Source organism: Mastigoproctus giganteus, chromosome 7 (assembly GCF_048544385.1).
Source record: "Mastigoproctus giganteus isolate SK-2022 chromosome 7, ASM4854438v1, whole genome shotgun sequence".
Classification (NCBI taxonomy): domain Eukaryota; kingdom Metazoa; phylum Arthropoda; class Arachnida; order Uropygi; family Thelyphonidae; genus Mastigoproctus; species Mastigoproctus giganteus.
Genome location: NC_143581.1, coordinates 58,743,780 through 58,762,640, shown reverse-complemented (window position 1 = coordinate 58,762,640; position 18,861 = coordinate 58,743,780). Strand labels below are relative to the sequence as shown.

The window sequence follows — 18,861 nt, the reverse complement described above, 5'->3', positions numbered from 1 at the left end:
AAACTGCTTCGAAATTCCCTTCAGGGTTTTGAGGTAGTCTTGTTCAGTAGATTTCAACATGTGAAATAAGTTCAAATGAGTGTATCACACCTTGATTTACTGACTACAATATGGATGTTGTGTTGGGAGGAAGAAACAAAACTTTAATATCAGGATGAAAATCATCTAAATGTAGTGGATGTCAGGGAACATTGTCCAAAACTAGTAAAATTTTGAAAGGAATCACCTTTGCACATAAATCTTCACTTCCAGCACAAAGTATTTGTAAAAATACTTTGTTTCTAAAAAAAAAAAAAATCTAAAATATTTCTAAAAATACTTTCATTCTTTGAAAATAAAGTTACTCAAGCTTCTTAACTGTATATCAAAATCACTAGCAAAGATGCATTATTTACACATTTCAAGGGGTTTCACAAAAATATATGAGCAGCAGTATTAGCTTGAAATCACCTGATGCATTACCATCCAACAATAAGGTTAGGCGATCCTTATCAACTTTAAAGCTATGCATGCTTTTCTCATCTTTTAAGATAAGTTTTCAGGAATTTTTTTACCTATTGTTTAGTTTACATGGAACATTTGCTAGGAATTATAAGCTTCACAATTTCAGTAAATGTCTTGAAAAATTTTGCTGCTGCTTTTTTAATGGCACTGGCTGCTTCAACCCATGGCTTGTTGGAAAGCATGTACATTATGTCCAAGTGTTCATATAGGCTCATCGCTTTCTGTTGAATAAGAAGAATGCATCTTTGATTCTGATTTCAATTCCATATTACCAGAAAAGTGCCCATTTTACAGCACCACTTCTTTTTATAATTATTGTAAACTGTATTGATGTGGATACTTTTACATGCTCCAAATTATTTCTTTCACTCTAATAATAGTTCCAAATAGTAAAATGATTAAGACCAGGAGCATTGCCAATGCTCCTGGTCTTAATCATGTCTTTTTATGATAACATATCCACTTTCATTTCAAAACTCACTGGCTTCCTTCTATTTGACACAGCTTTGTCACTTTTCCTTTTCTTGCCATATTTCCAATAATAAAAAATGCACAGCAAAAGTTTAATGTTAACGTAAACAAATCCTTATGTGAACTGAGTGAGAGAACTGCTGAACATTAAACAATATGTCTCTTCCTCACACAGTACTAGTGAGTGAGTTTGTATCTTTGGAATGCATTCTTTACATCACCACCAGGATTAGGTCTGATGACAGGATTCAATACAGAATCCAGAAACATTGCCAGTTATTATTAGTTCCGATAAATGGGAGCTTAATGTAGTACATGCAAAATTCTCCAAATAGCACCGATGAATTCATTCTCCAAATTTGATTATATTAAAGTTGAACAATATTTAGCTTAACTTTAAAAAAAAAAAACTATTGGTAGCTATGTATCTGTGCATTTATTTTTAGCAACCAGCAGTTTCAACTGTCGTAAGTAAACAAGCTATGACCTTACCCATGATAGTGTCTGCTAGCTGCCAAACAAAGTCCAAAATTTAACAAATTTATTTATATTTATTATTGCTTTTCTTTTTGGAAAAATTGCATATAAACACTGTATCATCACTATACCTAAGAACACTTGTGTAAAATCTCCCATAAAATGTGCTACAATCAGTTCATCACTTATCACCTTATGTGACATTCAAGATGTATCTCTACTTCTCTTATTAGTCTTTCATAATTGTTGTTAACAAAGACGGTGGCCTTTACTAAACTGCTGATAAGGAAGGGCAGTGTTTTGCTTCATATTTTTTCCCTTCAAACTCTATCAGGAATGCAAGTTAGAGTTGCATTCCATGCATTTATTGGTTTTGAAAATTAGTCTTTATTGCTTTATAAAGTGGGAGAGAGTATCATAGTGAGCCATATTATTTGCATTGCCCTGGAAATAAAAAACTTGTAGAATGAAATTTGTTTGATGGCTCACAGCAAGCTTTTCCTAGGTGTTTATTACAGCTCTATTCATTTCTCCTTTCTAATTACATACTGTATAACCGTTTAATAAGTTATACAGGCATACATGTACCATATTAAAGGTGTCCAAACACAACTACAGAGAATTTTGTTTGCATTTCTACTTCCATCTGATTTTCAAGAGTGCAACAGGCTAATGTAATAGTACAAATACTGTATTGGTCAGAGTTAAAAAAACAAAGCAAACCTGAAAATTGGCTTGTCTCCTATCAACTATCTATGTGGATACTAATGAATTCAGTCATAATGAACCTTATATTTATTGACAAAACCAAGAAATATAAGGTTGTCAGTTGTCTATGACTGAATCGGAGGATGCAAATATGGAACAAACATTAGCTATGCAAGTATTTATGTATATATTCTTCCCTGTCATTTTAACTTTTGTATCTAATTTATTGCATGTTATTTTGAATTTTTATTTTCATTTCAAATGAATCACATGGATTTATTAATTCATTCCACTATTAACAAAAAAAAAAAAAATAAATAAATAAAATATTTATACACAGAATGTGTCTAGTGTAGCAGTGTGGAAACTAGCACTATGAAATACTGGGAGAGGTATGGAATAGAATTCTGAATACATGGTTAAAACATTAGAATAAATGTTCTGCTAAAGCAAATTTTTGAATGTAATGTATGATAACACCTGTGTGATATGTATTATCTTGAAGCTGAAAAAATTTCAAAACTGGCAAGCACCAAGTCCAAAGTTTATGGTGTAAGTATTAGTATTGGAAAAAATCAACTTATACAGCAACATAAAAAAATGGCGTGAGTCACGCATGTGCAGCTGATGATTTTATCTGAAATATTCTTGTCCTGGAAGAGGTTAATGTAATCCAAGCCAATAGCCTAATCACCCATTTAAATGGGTACAATCAAATGGCAGCTACAGGAAATATGATTAAAACAATACAAGTTATGATAATTTTCCTCTGTCTGCAAATGACGTCACTTTCACATCTTATTTTTTGTGACTGATCAGACTTACTAGATTGAGGTGCCCCAAGGATGTTTCACATTAAAATAAACCTTTTATCCAGTTCGCTGTCCCATCTTTTCTAATTTACTGTGTGCATATTAAGTTAATGATTTTGAGTTGCATAATATAGATGAAGGGAATGTTATATCTTCATAAAATCATTAACATTTAACCCTTAACAGAAAAAAACCCCTTTTTCAAAAAATAAGATCTATGAATAATTTCAAAATACACACTATATCATGATATTATGAGATTGGAGAAAGTGAGAAAAAAGCCATACTGTCTGGATTTGGGGTATTCAATTGTATCTGATTATATACTTTATATGTACATTGAAACTAATTTATTTTATTTTATTTATTTTTTTTTTCATACCTTCAATTTGCAGGCTTCTAAAGTGATGCAGCTTAATTCTTAATCACCCTGTATTGTCAAAAATAATTCAAGAATAAGAAAAATTATTTGGTGTTCTCTTGATGAGATAATGGCAGTAAAATAATTAATGGATTTGATAACATACAAGGTTGTTGTTGTTATTTGGTTTTTAGGAGCATTGGCAACTAAGGCCATATTGCTCTGGGGATATGCGGTGGTCATTCCCTGACTTTTCTGCATTCTCCATATTTGATGGTCACGGGCTACATACAAGGTCTGCAAAACGTATTTGGACTGCAATGATATAGTGACAATAGGTACACTATACTCATGGAGGTGGGGGCTTAATTCTCCTTGAAATAGTGGCCTTCTGAAGCAGTGCACTTGCCCCAATGATATTTTCCACCCTTGGAAGCACTTCTGGAAAGCCAAGCCATCATATTACTCTTTCTTGTCATCAATGTCATGTCCTTTTTTGGCTAAAAATCTCTAAGCAAATAGCAACAAATGCAACAGTACATTTTCGTGATGAAACCAAAAGCCTTTGGCATTCCACTTTTCTAGTCATTTTCTTTGAACTGAATCACAAACTCATTTCAGGACTTCAATGTAAAACTAGGAATTCATGGGGAAGAAAATATGCACAAAACTGCCAGCAATTTGCCTCTGTTTTGCTGTGCAACCTGCACTTTTATGGATCGGGGAAGGAGTCTTCACCAGGATGACTGTTTGGTTTCTGGATTGAGCCTAAATTTCATCTCTGGTTATGATAAATTTCAAAAATGTCTCATCATTAGTTGCATGTTCAAGCAAATTGGAATTGACTTGCTGGCAGTGTTCATATTATTCAGCTGCTAACAGCTGTGGTATGACCTTTGCAGAAACACACGGCATGTTCAAAGTTTTTGTTAAAATGGAACAACATGATTTGACATAGTTATAAATGGATTAAACAATTTCAATATCAGTTAATCTTTGGTAATTCATAAAGTTTCCACTTGAAACACAATTTCATCACTGTTGAAGGCTCGCTTGCTCTCGCGCTCTCTCTCTCTCTCTCTCTCTCTCTCTCTCTCTCTCTCTCTCTCTCTCTCACACACACACACACACACACTAAAATAGCTGCTCCTAGATGCACTAATGCATATATATGCATGTTAAGATATGATATGAATTATGCGACATTGCAAGTTTTTGCCCCAGGTGCCACAAATGCTAGTGCCAGCCATGCATGTGTATGTGCACTCTAACAATTTGAAATATGATCAGAGGTGAAAATACGTCTTTGTTATTGGCCAATAGTAACAGATTGGCATTAGTAAGTTGAATAGCTTACTATGTAGAAGTAAGGATGAGATATGTCTGAACAAGTTTTTTTGTTGCTGTGCACTCTTCTGTTTCAACCTTGAACAAATAGTTTTAATGTTTTTGTTGAATGACATTTTAACAAAGTTTTTGTAAAAATGTAATGACGTGATCTGACAGAGTTACAAATTAGCATTAGTAGAGGCATACCATGCAAGAAAGCAAGCTTATGCAGCATTAGCCAAAAAAAAAAAAAAATGCTCCCATTTCACCCCTCTGTTTGTTCCAAATACCTGTCTAGCTCAGCCTTAAATTTATTTAGGCTATCAACTTCCACAACAAAAAATAGAAGACTGTTCCACCAATCAACTACCCACTGGCTAAAGGCAAGCTTCCACATAAGATATAAGCTAGTCTGTAATCAGGTCAAAAAGGAGGTTCGGCAAGCGAAGGCGGATTACGAGAAATCTTTGGCAAAAGATGCTAAGAAAAACAGCAAGGATTTCTTTACTTATATAAACTCTAAAAGGAAGGGGATGAATATGATTGGTCCACTTGACATCGATGGTTCGACTGTTGATGATCCTGCTCAGATAGCAAACAAACTGAATGAGTATTTTGCATCTACATTCACACGTGAGGAATTATTACAATTTGAAAATGGAAGAAGGTTATCAAATTGTAGCAGTGTGCTTAATGATTTTGTAATAACTGAGAGCAAAGTGGAGGAGAAATTGTTGAAGTTAAACATAAGAAAGGCACCTGGGGTGGATGGGATCTATCCAGTTATTTTAAAGGAGGCGGCAAAGCAACTAAGCAAACCCTTAGCCATAATTATGAGAGCATCCTTGGACTCAGGGGAGGTTCCCACGGACTGGAGATGTGCAAATGTGTCCCCAATTCACAAAGGTGGATCGAAGGGTGACACGAGTAATTACAGACCAGTTAGTTTAACTTCTGTTCCGGGTAAAATAATGGAGTCGCTGGTTAAAGATGCATTGCAGGATCATCTAGACAAGACTGCAGCAATAATTCAAACACAGCATGGGTTTGTTAAGGGAAAGTCTTGTCTGACAAATTTGATTGGTTATTATGATGTGGTCACAAAGGAACTGGATGCAAAAAATAATTTTGATATCATATACTTGGATTTCAGGAAAGATTTTGACACTGTTGCGCATGGAAGACTACTGTACAAATTGGAGCAGAATGGTATTAAGGGTAAGTTGCTACAATGGATAAAAGGATGGTTAAGTGGGAGAAGACAGAGGGTGCTAATCAATGGGTGCTGCTCTTCGTGGACTAATGTTATTAGTGGAGTCCCACAGGGTTCGGTGTTGGGTCCACTGTTGTTTTGTGTATTTATCAATGATATTGATGAAGGTATATCAGGCTTAATGTCGAAGTTTGCAGATGACACAAAGGTTGGCAGGGTTGTTAATGACAGTAATGGCAGTGTGCTACTGCAACAGGATCTAGATAATTTGGGCAGATGGGCTAAGAAGTGGCAACTGAAGTTCAACCTTGACAAATGCAAAGTACTGCATATGGGTAGAAGTAACCCCAGAGAAACGTACCAACTGTGTGGTACTACACTTAAGGTGGTAGAAAATGAAAAAGACCTGGGAGTAATTGTGCAGTCAGATATGAAGTTTTCTGAGCAGTGCAGACAGGCTGCTAGGGCAGGTCATGGGGTTTTGTCAATGATATATAGGAATTTTGCTAGCAGGGAAAAGGAGGTGATTGTCCCTCTGTATAAGGCAATGGTCAGGCCACGCCTTGAGTACTGCGTACAGGTCTGGAGGCCTCATTTTAGGAAGGATGTAGATTTGCTTGAGCGTGTACAGAGAAGAGCAACACGATTGGTGAGGGGAATGAAGGGATTCTCTTACCAAGAGAGGCTTAAGTTCTGCAAATTGCAGTGGCTGGAGACTAGGCACCTGCGCGGTGATCTGATTGAGGTCTATAAGGCCTTGAATGGGTTGAGCACGCTGAATTCTGATGGGATCCTTCCACTTGTTCAGATTACCAACCTACGGGGACATAAGTTCAAATTAAGAAAGGACAGATGTAGAATAGATGTGCGGAAATTTGCCTTTAGACAGCGGGTGGTTAATTGCTGGAACAAACTTCCATCTGTTGTTGTGGAAGTTGATAGGTTAAATAAATTTAAGGAGGAACTGGACAGGCATTTGGAGGGAATGGTGTGATTTTTTTTTTTTTTTTTTTGGCTGATGCTGCATAAGCTCCTACACTTGCTTTCTTGCATCATGTGCTACTACTACTACTATATCAATCCTGCATCAGTCTTTCCTCAATTTGAATTTATGCCGTCTCAGGTGATTATTCTGAGCAAGAGGAAGAATCCCATCAGCATTGAGCATGCTCAAACCATTCAAGGCTTTATACACCTCAATCAGATCACCTCGCAGGTGCCTAATCTCCAGACACTTAAGCCTTTCTTCGTAAAAGCAACCCTTCGTTCCATTCACTAATCTTGTTGCCCTTCTCTGCACTCGTTCCAACAGCTCTACATCCTTCTTAAAATGAGGGCTCCAGGCCTGTATACAGTACTCAAGGTGTAGCCTGACCATTGCCTTATACAAGGGGATAATCACCTCCTTATTATCCCTGCTAGAAAAATTCTTGTATATCATTGACAAGACACCATGAGCTACTCTTGTAGACAGTCTGCACTACTCAGAAAACTTCATCAATCTGCCTGCACAATTACCCACTGTCAGTGTAGTACCACAGGGTTGTTACATTTCTCTGTGGTTACTACTTCCCACATGTAGTACTTTACATTTGTCAATGTTAAACTTCATTTGCCATCTCTCATCAGCCCATCTGCTCAACTTTTCTAGATCCTGTTGCAGCAACGTACTGTAATTAGTGTCCTTAACAACCCTGCCAACCTTAGTATCGTCTGCAAACTTGGACATTAAGCCTGATATACCATCATCAATATCATTTATAAATACAGAAAACAACAATGGACCCAACACTGAACCCTGAGGGACTCCACTAATAACATTAGTCCACAAAGAGCGAATAACATTAGTCCACGAAATGTATGAAGCAATTTCACTATTAGTTAATCTTTGGCTATTTCATAAAGTTTTCACTTGAAACACAATTTCATCATTGGTTGAAGGCTGTCCAGATGTAATCACTTTTGGCAGACTTTCTAATTTCTCTGAAATGATGCTGCCAGTCAAAAACTTGTGTATGGTCCATTGAACAGATTACATGTTTCTTACGGTTTTTCCAGTTTTAACACACACACACAGCTCAATGCACTCTAACATCATGAAAGAGACGGCAGTGCAATCTGCTGTCTCAACCTTGAATAACGAGCATAATCCAGGTACGTTTTGAACAAATCTTATCCCTATTTTCAATTTTAGTATACTTTTAAACTTATCAAATTTTAAACCTTTTACATTACTTGCTTTCTTTATCTATGATCATTATAACTAAAGTTATGGACATTAAGAAGTCAGAGTTATTTACTTAGCGGTGAAATCTGATTTGATGTAGCAACACGGTCATAATGTATGGTCACCAATTTTTTGATCCTGAGTCTGAGTTTAAGCATACCATGTTTGGGTTCCAGTTTTTGTTGTAATTTCTTTGGATGTAGAATGGTAAAGGAAAAATAAAATTTCCATTCCATTTTGTGATGATTATGATATTATTCTTATGTTGTTATATGTTTTCTTTTGAAATGTATACAGCTTACAAAAATATTCAATATTTGCATAACATACCACAATGTTCTAGGTGCCAGCAACCTTTCTTGCTATATGAGTTACTTTAAAAATGAACAATGAACACAGTCGCAAGACTGATTTATCACAAATATATCTCTATTTTAAAGCTGCACAATTCTTATTTTTTATAATAAAAAGCACATTAGGCACATAGGAATTTGAGGTAAACTTAAAAATTAAATTGGACATGTAATTAATGAGATTTCTGGCATTGGTGTTCTCTAGAAAATTCTTATATTTTAATTTCCCATGCATTGCAATTGAAAATTTGCTGACTTGTGTTTTAAACTATGGTATTGATATGGTCAATGTCAGTTTAAAATAGGAAATTAAAAATCTATACAAGTAAATAGTTATTACAAAAGTACTTTTAGCATTTTCATGTTCACTGAAGTAAGATAGGGCACTATCCAATTTTTATTGCCAGTATATTATACTTTCCAAAAGTCACGCTGATGATAAACTACTACAACAGAATGTAATCTATCTTCTATAACTAAAAGAATGATAAATAAAATATCAACTGGGAATGATTCACAAAGCATATATTAATTAACCTATCCCAGACAGTATCAGCTGAGATGACTTGAAGTTTAAATTACTGGCTGTTAACTGGTTAATAAAATCATATTGGATATCTGTTTAATACCAAGTTGTGCAAGATTATATATATAATCAAATAACTAAGCAAACATGTTCTACTTATCTATAGACATATCTAAATTTCAAGAATTGTGTGGAATTCATATTCTTGAAGTGTTGTTCTAGAAACCAATGACCGTTAAAGGGGAAAAAATTGTTATTAAATAAGATTTAAAGCTATTATCATTCACTTACCTTTTCCAATTGTTTATTTTTTGATTTGGAAGCAGAGTTTGCATTTGGTTGTACTGAACTGGGAGATTTCATAGGTTTCCTAGATTTTTTTACTGGTTTGTTTTTTGCTTTTGTTTCGTGTAATTCTAGTTCAGATACATAAAGCTTTCCTTTAAGATACGTATTTAACCTTAATTCAACTGATTTATCATCTAATTCTTCCTTTTTTATTTCTTCCTGAGAATTCCCAATGGCAGTATCATCTGACTGTGAAATTAAATTAGCATCCTCATCGCTGTCTACAGCCTCTTGAACATCTAATTTCTGACATAATCGTATAAAATCCAGTTTAAATTTTTCTACAGTACTAGTACCATCTACAGTACTTTCAGCGACTTTATTTGTTTTTTTATGTTTTTTTTCTTTAAAATTTTCCAGTAATGCTTCAAACTTTTCATTGCCAATTAGCTCTTTCAAAGTCTCCTTTGTTACCCACTGTCTTAAGGTTTCTTCTGCAATCTGTAAATAATTTAAATCACTTCGTACAGGGATGACTGTTATTTCTTGTTTTGGACACTCAGACAAAGTAATTAATCCTTTTCTTGCAGGTAAATTTTTATTTTCTGTAACAGTTGTTACCTTTTTAGAAGACTTTTGGGAAAGTCCATTCAAACAATTTTTACGGTTTCCATCAAAAGTGCATTGTTTATAGATTACATTTTTATTTGTTGATGAGTCAAATTGTGAGTCAATTTTTATAGAATCATTTTGGTTTTGTATTGTCTCACTAACTTTCATGTTCTGAAAAGTAGCAACCTTTGATTTATTAGTATCAGCTTCTAAATTCTTAATGCCAATTGATAACATGGTAGAATCATGCTTTCCTAGTAGACAGAAACTTTGGTTTAATAGTTCATATTCCTCTGAAGGTTTTTCAGCATCATAATCTTTCTGTTTATCTCCAGAATGTGATTCACAGAATGAATTTTCTTCTTGTTTCACATGTAGACTGTAAGAAATAGAAATATCATAATATAATCTCCTGACAACAAACATCAATCAACTTTACATAAATATATATCTTTAATGCTATCCAATATATTAATAACTAAGGCCAATGATCTAACTTAAAATTTATTTAGCTCACATTAGTGAACTAAAGAGTTAATAAAATGATCCCTTTATTCAATTACTTGATAATCTTGCTCTATTCTGGTGATAATATTTTTTAACCCTACAAGAAATGGGGGGGGGGTTGTGGCAGTCATTTGAGTTTTGTCTGGGAGACAAAATTTGAATGACTGCCAAGGCATTCCTCTTCAAATCTAGACTTCAAATATGCACTTTTTTTCTTTCTTTCTTTTTTTTTTTTTTTTTTAATATCAGATATAAATTATATAGAAATATTCAAGTAGTTGCTATCATATATTTGTGTTTTAAACTAATTGACTGCAGAAACAGTTTATAACAAATGGCAGTTAAAAAAAAATGCCCCTTTTAAAACTGGAAGAAGAGTTTGCAATTTTGTTAGCTACAATTGTCCAATTTGGGCTTACAAAAGCCAAAATTAAATAAATTCTCAGGAATTCTATAAGTTGATACCTAAATAGATGATATTAATGTGGAGGAATACTACAGGGAAAAAAAAAAAGGGGGGGGGGGTAACAGCCAATTTTTTTCTTGATTTTTGACAATAATTTCACTGTCGTTGGACAGTGATGTCAAAATAGGAGCAAATTAATACTTATTTTGTATGTGTGCATTTTTCCAAAATTCCATATAGAAATGCACTCCACAGAGCTTGCCACCATCAGAAACATTACTTGTAGCCCACGTTCATTCAAACAACTGAATGAATGTGGGCTACAGATTAGCCATAAGTCATTTCTCATTATAAATGACAGACTGGTAATTGGTGAAATAATGAGCACTTAAACCTGCGTGGAGTGTAACTGCCTTTAATTTCTCAAAGAATTACAGATTACTTTTAAATGTTTCATGGTACTTCCTGTACCAATTCTTCATTAACTGAAAATACAGCAGAACTGGTAAATTATTGTGACTTCATTTACATAGAGTTCCCAATGCAATTACACATTTCTTATTTGTTAAGGTTCAGTTTTGAATTAATTAACAAATTACTGCTATGACTGAGTTTGCTGAAAGTAGCATATGACAAATAAATTTTCAAAAAGAATATGATACTGTTTCTTGAAACACTTGTGAAGAAAGTTCAAATTTGTTGATGAGGGTTGTAATGAATGGTGCAAAATTATCTGAAACTCTAAAATATTACAGTCTTAACAATGCATTCAACACAGACAATACAAGTTTTAAAGGGTTTGCTTGATAAAACTACTTTGTAAGGCGATTCTTGATGTGACGTAAGCATAGTAGAGAACATTTAATTCTCATTTTGAGTAGTGATATGCAAATTAGGTATGAAATTGACAACAAGGAAGCAAAGGAAAAATTGAGAGAGAGAGAGAGAGAAGGAGTAGAGTTTATGGGAAATCAGATTAAAATGCCATCACTGAAAGCAACCTATATTTGTACATACAACCACTTCTCAATTTATGCGCTTGCACATAGTAGGTGAGTGCACAGTAACTGCATTTTTTATTGATGTTATTTAGAAAGGTTCACTTAAAAATAGCTAAAGATTAAATAGCTCAGCATTATATACAGTATAATATGAGGTAAATGCATCTACTACATAAATTGAGAAACAATGCATGTGCTATAATTATGATGTTACCTGTTAAAACACATGTTAATACAAGAAATGTCCCATTAAGTTCTAAGCCTAACCAAGAGAAACCTACTTGATCAGTTTTGGAATACTTGGAACATAGTCTTTTTGGAACTTTGCACATTTGGTCCTGTAATGCTGAAATGCTTCTGTTGCATTTAGAGTGCGTAGAATGTTTTGTCATTGAAATGCCCATCCACAGCAGGCATAACCTCATTGATGATAAAATGGCTCCTGCCAAATTCTTTCCGAGGTTAAGAAACAAAGTAAAAGGGAGCCGTATAGCATTAGCAAAGGCACATGATGCAAGAAAGCAAGCTTATATAGCATCAGCCAAAAAAAAAAAAAAAAAATCCTTATTTCACCCATCCACTCACTCCAAATGTTTGTCAAGTTCTGCCTTGAATCTATTTAAGCTATCAACTTCTAAAACAACAGATGGAAGTTTGTTCCAGCAATCAACCACTCGCTGGCTAAAAGCAAACTTCTGCATATCTATCCTATAACCGTCTTTCCTCAATTTGAATTTATGCCCTCTCAGGCGGTTTTTTGAGCAAGAGGAAGAATCCCATCAGCATTGAGCATGCTCAAACCATTCAAGGCTTTATACACCTCAATCAGATCACCTCGTAGGTGCCTAGTCTCCAGACACTGTAATTTGCAAAACTTAAGCCTTTCTTCGTAAGGGCAACCCTTTGTTCCATTCACTAATCTTGTTGCCCTCCTCTGTACTCGTTCCAACAGCTCTACATCCTTCTTAAAATGAGGCCTCCGGACCTGTATACAGTACTCAAGGTGTGGTCTGACCATTGCCTTATATAAGGGGATAATCACCTCCTTATCCCTGCTAGAAAAATTCTTGTAGACCGTCTGCACTGCTCAGAAAACTTCATATCTGCCTGTCCAATTACCCCCAGGTCCTTTTCATTCTCTACCACTGTCAGTGTGGTACCACAAAGTTGATACGTTACTCTGGGATTACTGCTTCCCATATGTAATACTTTACATTTGTCAATGTTAAACTTCATTTGCCATCTCTCAGGCCATCTGCTCAACTTTTCTAGATTCTGTTGCAGCAGTGTACTGTAATTAGTGTCATTAACAACCCTGCCAACCTTCGTATCATCTGCAAACTTGGACATTAAGCCTGATATACCATCATCAATATCATTTATAAATACAGAAAACAACAATGGACCCAACACTGAACCCTGAGGGACTCCACTAATAACATTAGTCCATGAAGAGCAGTGTCCATTGATTACCACTCTCTGTCTTCTCCCACTCAACCATCCCTTTATCCATAGCAGCAATTTGCCTTCAATGCCACACTGCTCCAATTTGTGCAGCAGTCTCCCATGTGCAACAGTATCAAAGGCTTTTCTAAGATCCAAATATATGATATCAAAGTAATTCTTTGCATCCAGTTCCTTTGTGACTACATCATAGTATCCAATCAAATTAGTCAGACAAGACTTCCCCTTAACAAATCCATGCCATGTCCGAGCTATAACTGAAATCTTGTCTATATGATCCTGCAATGCTTCTTTAACCAATTCTGCCATTAATTTCCCTGGAATAGAAGTTAAACTAACAGGTCTGTAATTACCTGTTTCTTCCTTTGATCCTCCTTTGTGAATTGGGGTCACATTTGCACATCTCCAGTCCATGGGTACCTCCCCTGAGTCCAGGGAAGCTCTTATAATTATAGCTAAGGGTTTGCTTACTTCCTTTGCTACCTCCTTTAATATAACTGGATAGATTCCATCCACCCCAGGTGCATAAGGGGGATGCTAAAGTAATTAAACCCAAACTTGTGGATTACAGGCATGGTAATAATGGGTGTGTGACATGGCAGATGTCTTTTCGATGAAAATACATTTCTTTCACCAATTTCCTCTAGTGCTTTATCTAGATTTAATCTTGTAGTTGAAGGAGGAATAATAATAATAAACTACAATAATAGTTTTGATTCTTTTATAGGAAATTAAATGAACTACTCTGTCAGAATCCCAAAACGACTGATATTGCAACTTTCACAGCCAAAAGACAGACTTTTGTGGGAGAGGTGAGATATTTCCTATTTAGGCTGCTGCTTAGTCTCACATAATTGGAAGTGGGGGGACCTATGTTTCATACATTATTGTGAAAAAATATACATTCCTGTGGATCTGCAATGAGAAAGCACAGATTTTCCTTTGACATATTGCATCCAACTAGCTTTTGTTCAAAAACTCAAAAGTTTCGGAGTCCAGTGTGTGGAAACTGATCAAATTGTGATATGCTCTGTCACAATTTGATCAACTGGTTTCAGCCCAGTGTTTCAGGAATCAGCTGGATCATCAATCAGCAGTTATTGTGTGGAAACTGATCAAATTGTTACATCCTCTGTCACAATCTCATCAGCTGGCTTGGTAAACCCAGTGCCTCAGCAATCTGTTGGATCATCAATTGGCAATCGTTCATAATGAGTTCATGGATATTAATGATGGTTTTTGGAGTGGTGACATCAGAAGGCTTTCCTTTTTAAGGATAATCTTCAACTGACAGCTGAATTCACCTGTTCACTTCTTAACAATGGCATATGAAGTGATAAGGTCTCTCAAGGTGTCCACCATCATCATCACCTACAAATGTATTTCTCAGTTTTTAATGCAAAGCCATTCAGGTCCTGTAAAATATCAAAAAATTAAACATAAAAAGAAAATTTTAATTTCTGAATATATAAATATTATTCCTTTCTGGTTGAACTCAGAACATATGGGACTCCCTCATATTGCCCACCTTGTTTACAGAAATATATACTGACCCTTTTCAACATGTTCTATACTATCTTGTGAAGTATCCTTTGATTGATATTGTAATACAATGCTCAATGTTTTGTTTAATTAATGTTTGGCTTTTTTTCAAGGTATGCAAGCTCTTAGCAGCTTGAAGCATTATAAGCATTATCTAAAGGTCTTGGTTATCAAAGCAAGCATGCATGCGCACGCACACCTTTGCCAAAGAAGCTTATTGAGAAATCCAGTGTTATGTTGGAAGTATGGGACATTACACTATCTTGCTGAAACCAGCAGTCTCTTTTATTCTCTTCTAAAAAAAAAAAAGCAGCAAACTTCAGTAAACTATTGTGGTACCATTCCAATTGATGGTTACCTTGAGATAAAGTAGTTCATCTGTTTTCACAGTATCATGCACCATGCTCAAATTTTCATTGCCCAGATGCAAGGTGCAGAATATGGGATCCTTGCATTCCAAAACTGTTTTTGAATGCTGATATATTAATTTTATATATATTATATATATATTATATATATATATAATATATATATATAATATATATAAATTATATATTATATATATATATATATATTATATATGTTATATTATATATATAATATATAATATAATATATTATATATATAATATATAATATAATATATTATATATTATAATATATATATATATATATATATATACATATATATACATTAAGCCTCATCTGAAAAGAACAGCTTTCTCAGTTCACCTATTCCAAAATGACTGGTGTTACAAACCAATGACAGTATCAAACTCTCACTACTCTCAATCCCTGTAGTTTGAGTTTATGCAAGAGCAAATGCAGCAGCATGCAATTTCAACTTTTTATTGCTTGTTTGGCAAATTATCCTATGTTGTGCAAACTACATGATAATCCACTTTGTTGTGAAAGTCATTAATAAATTCCAAGGTCCTGTTTATTAACACCCAACAGCAGGCACGTTTCTAACTGGAAACATACCTACTATTGGGTGTTAATGAACTGGTTGTTTTGTGAAATATTTTTTATCAAACAGAACTGTTTTGTTAGGAACCATTTTTGTCTGAAAAAACCTATAATGCAACTTGACATGAAAAATGTTCAAACACATTCTTCAAAAAATTTCAGTTTACTCTGTCAGTGTTAATTCATCATCTTTGGAGAAGCACTCAGAATCACAACTACTTTGCACCTGTCACACATGTGAAAAGGTCACCCTGACATCTGTGTGAAATTACCACTGTTCAGCAATGGGGAAAGAGAGAAGTCATAATACTACATAACTAATCACTCTGTGGTCATAACAGTTTCCAACCAAATGGAATGGTCTCTAGAATTGTTAGTTATTAAAAATTAAATAACTATGACAAAAAAAACAGGTTGTAAAACACAGAATATGGACTAAGGCACAAAATAAAAACAGAAAGCAAGTCAGAAAATTGAAACTGAAAATTAGTTGCAATGTCATATATGGAGAGTTTTTTTTTTTTTTTTAAGACCGGGATTTTTTTTTTTTTTTTTATTAAACTGTCAAAAATTATTTGAGACTATCAGTACAAAACTGAACTCTGAATCAATTTATGTTGAGAAAAATTAATGCTATGTATGAGAACCAACTTCCACTACCTCACTAATCTCTGGTGTACAACATTTTGAGTACAGGAACTCCCCGACTTATGTAATACTCAACTTACAGAAATTTGACTTTACGTAAGTTTTTGCCAGCCGGTGCAAACTTAAAAAATTCGTGGAAACGTATTTTGCATCCTGTAGGAATAAATGGAGGTATCGTGAAAATATCGGAATGTGAACCCAATAACACATTGGTTTTTTTTTTTTTTTCCTCTCTTGTAATTCATTCCAAGTCCTTGGAATTTGAAAATTTCACTATATTACTAAGCTATTTATCTCTTTAAAAGGTCATTTTTATAATGGAAATTGCACTACCCTTTCATCGTTATCATATGTTCTCCATTATAAGAATCAATTTTGAAGGCTTTTGTGATATTTTTCTAAAGCACGTTTCTGGAGGTCACGACCATAAAACAATTTGCACCTTCCGGTTTATTTGGCTTTTCTGTTAGTGAATTTAATTATAAACGGGTAGTAAACTCAATCTTATTGCATTTGCGATAATACTGATAACTGCAATTGTGTGGGTTTTTACGCTATTATGGGAAAATGTGTTCCCTTCACTGAAATCTTCAATCATATAAAAAAATTTTCAGAAACTTCTCTTCATTCCTATTTACTTATTACAATGGTGAAGGGAAAAGGATCAACGGAAAGTGCAAGTGCTGGCAGTGCTAAGAAAAGAAACTAGATTCATTTAGAAATGAAGATGATTAATTAAGAAGTACAAAGCAGGACAAAGTTTGTCATCTATTGCAAAGGAATTAGGTCTCGCTGTTTCAACAGTGAATACTATTTTAAAGGACAGTGTGTTGTTGTTGTTGTTTGTTATTTTGGTTTTTAGGAGCATTAGCAACTAAGGCCATATCGCTCCAGGATATGCGGTGGTCACCTGACCTTTCCGCATCCTCCGTATTTGGTGGTGACGGGCTCGAACCCCGGTCTAATCAAGAAGCGTGTGCTACGCACTGCTGCTCCTTCCCACCTGGCTACGGAGGCACCAAGGACAGTGTGTGTATAAAAGAACATGTCAAAGGAACAACGCATTTAAGATCAACAGTGATCACAAAACAGCATTCAGGTACTATATCGAAGATGGAACAGCTGTTAACAATATGGATGGAAAATCAGATTCAAAAGCAAGTGCCCCTGAGTCTAATTGGCCATTCAAGCAAAAGCAACAAGTATTTATAAAGCTATTAAGGATAAGTACGGTGAGCCCCAACCCAAGTTCATGGCAAGCAATGGATAGTTTAATAGGTTCAAGCATTGCGTTGGTTTCCACAACGTTAAAGTATGCAGTGAAGTTGCCAGTGCTGATTCTACAGCTGCAGAGAAATTTTGTGATGTGCTGAAAAAAATTATTGATGAAGGCAGCTGTTCAACGCAGCAAATTTTTAAGGTTGACGAGACTGCTCTGTATTGGAAAAAATGCTGGATTGAACATACATTGCCAAAGAAGAAAATACAATGCCAGGTTTAAAGGCATCAAAAGATAGGGCCAGGCTCTTGCTTGGGTCTAATTCAGCAGGAGATTACAGATTAATGCCACTGCTTGTGTACCATTCTGGAAATCCTCGTGCATTTAAGGGCTGATGCCCTTAATAGGTTCAATTATAAGCCACCCTACCCATGCATTTCCGATCGAAACAGAGAGCATGGATAACAATATCTCTCTCTCTGAGGATTGGTTTAAATGCTGCTTCATTCCCGAGGTTGAAAATATTGTATAGACGACGTTCCTTTCAAGATTTTGCTTCTATTAGATAATGCTCCTAGACATCCTACACATCTAGATGATTTCAATTTGAATGCGAGAGGCATATTTCTACTGCTAAACAAGACTTCACTCATCCAACCAATGGATCAGGGTGTTATTTCGAATTTAAAAGCATACTATTTACGCACAACATTTGCTCAGGCATTCTGCAGTAGATGAGAAAATTACGCTAAGAGACTTTTGGAAATCTTACAATAGTTACCACACTATCTTAAGGCCTAGGTGAAAATTACTAAAAGTTGTTTTTAGTAATGCCCACAGAAAATAAGTAAAGATTGCAGAGCTACTTCAGTTGGAGGTTGATGCCATAGATGTGGAGGAGTTAATAGAGGAAGAAGAGAAGGAATTATCTAACAAAGAATTTATTGACTTGCAGGCAGCGATAATGAAAGAAGAAAAGGTTGATGAAGCTCAAGATGAACCAAATGAACAGCCAAGACGCTTCATCACCAGAGAGAGATGGAATGGCATTTTGTGAAATTTCATCGGCAATGGCAAGGTTTGGATCCTGACAGCAAACGATTCTTAAAAGTTAACAGAGGGGTGAATGATATGCTTGCTTGCTACAAAGAAATCTATGATGAAAAGGAAAAAGCCATCGTCCAGTCATCCATTAATATGTTCTTTCATAAGGCTGAGTGACCAA

The 18,861-nt window shown here is 34.9% G+C and overlaps 1 protein-coding gene across 1 annotated transcript in view; it reads right to left on the bottom strand.

The window, feature by feature from the left end:
• Positions 1 to 18,861, bottom strand: part of LOC150082925 (putative RNA polymerase II subunit B1 CTD phosphatase RPAP2) — a 110,602-nt gene that overhangs the window by 25,142 nt on the left and 66,599 nt on the right. The window contains exon 7 of the mRNA XM_090376916.1: positions 9,273 to 10,260. Coding sequence (XP_090233042.1) covers positions 9,273 to 10,260 — 988 coding nt within the window. The remainder of the gene's footprint in view (positions 1 to 9,272; positions 10,261 to 18,861) is intronic.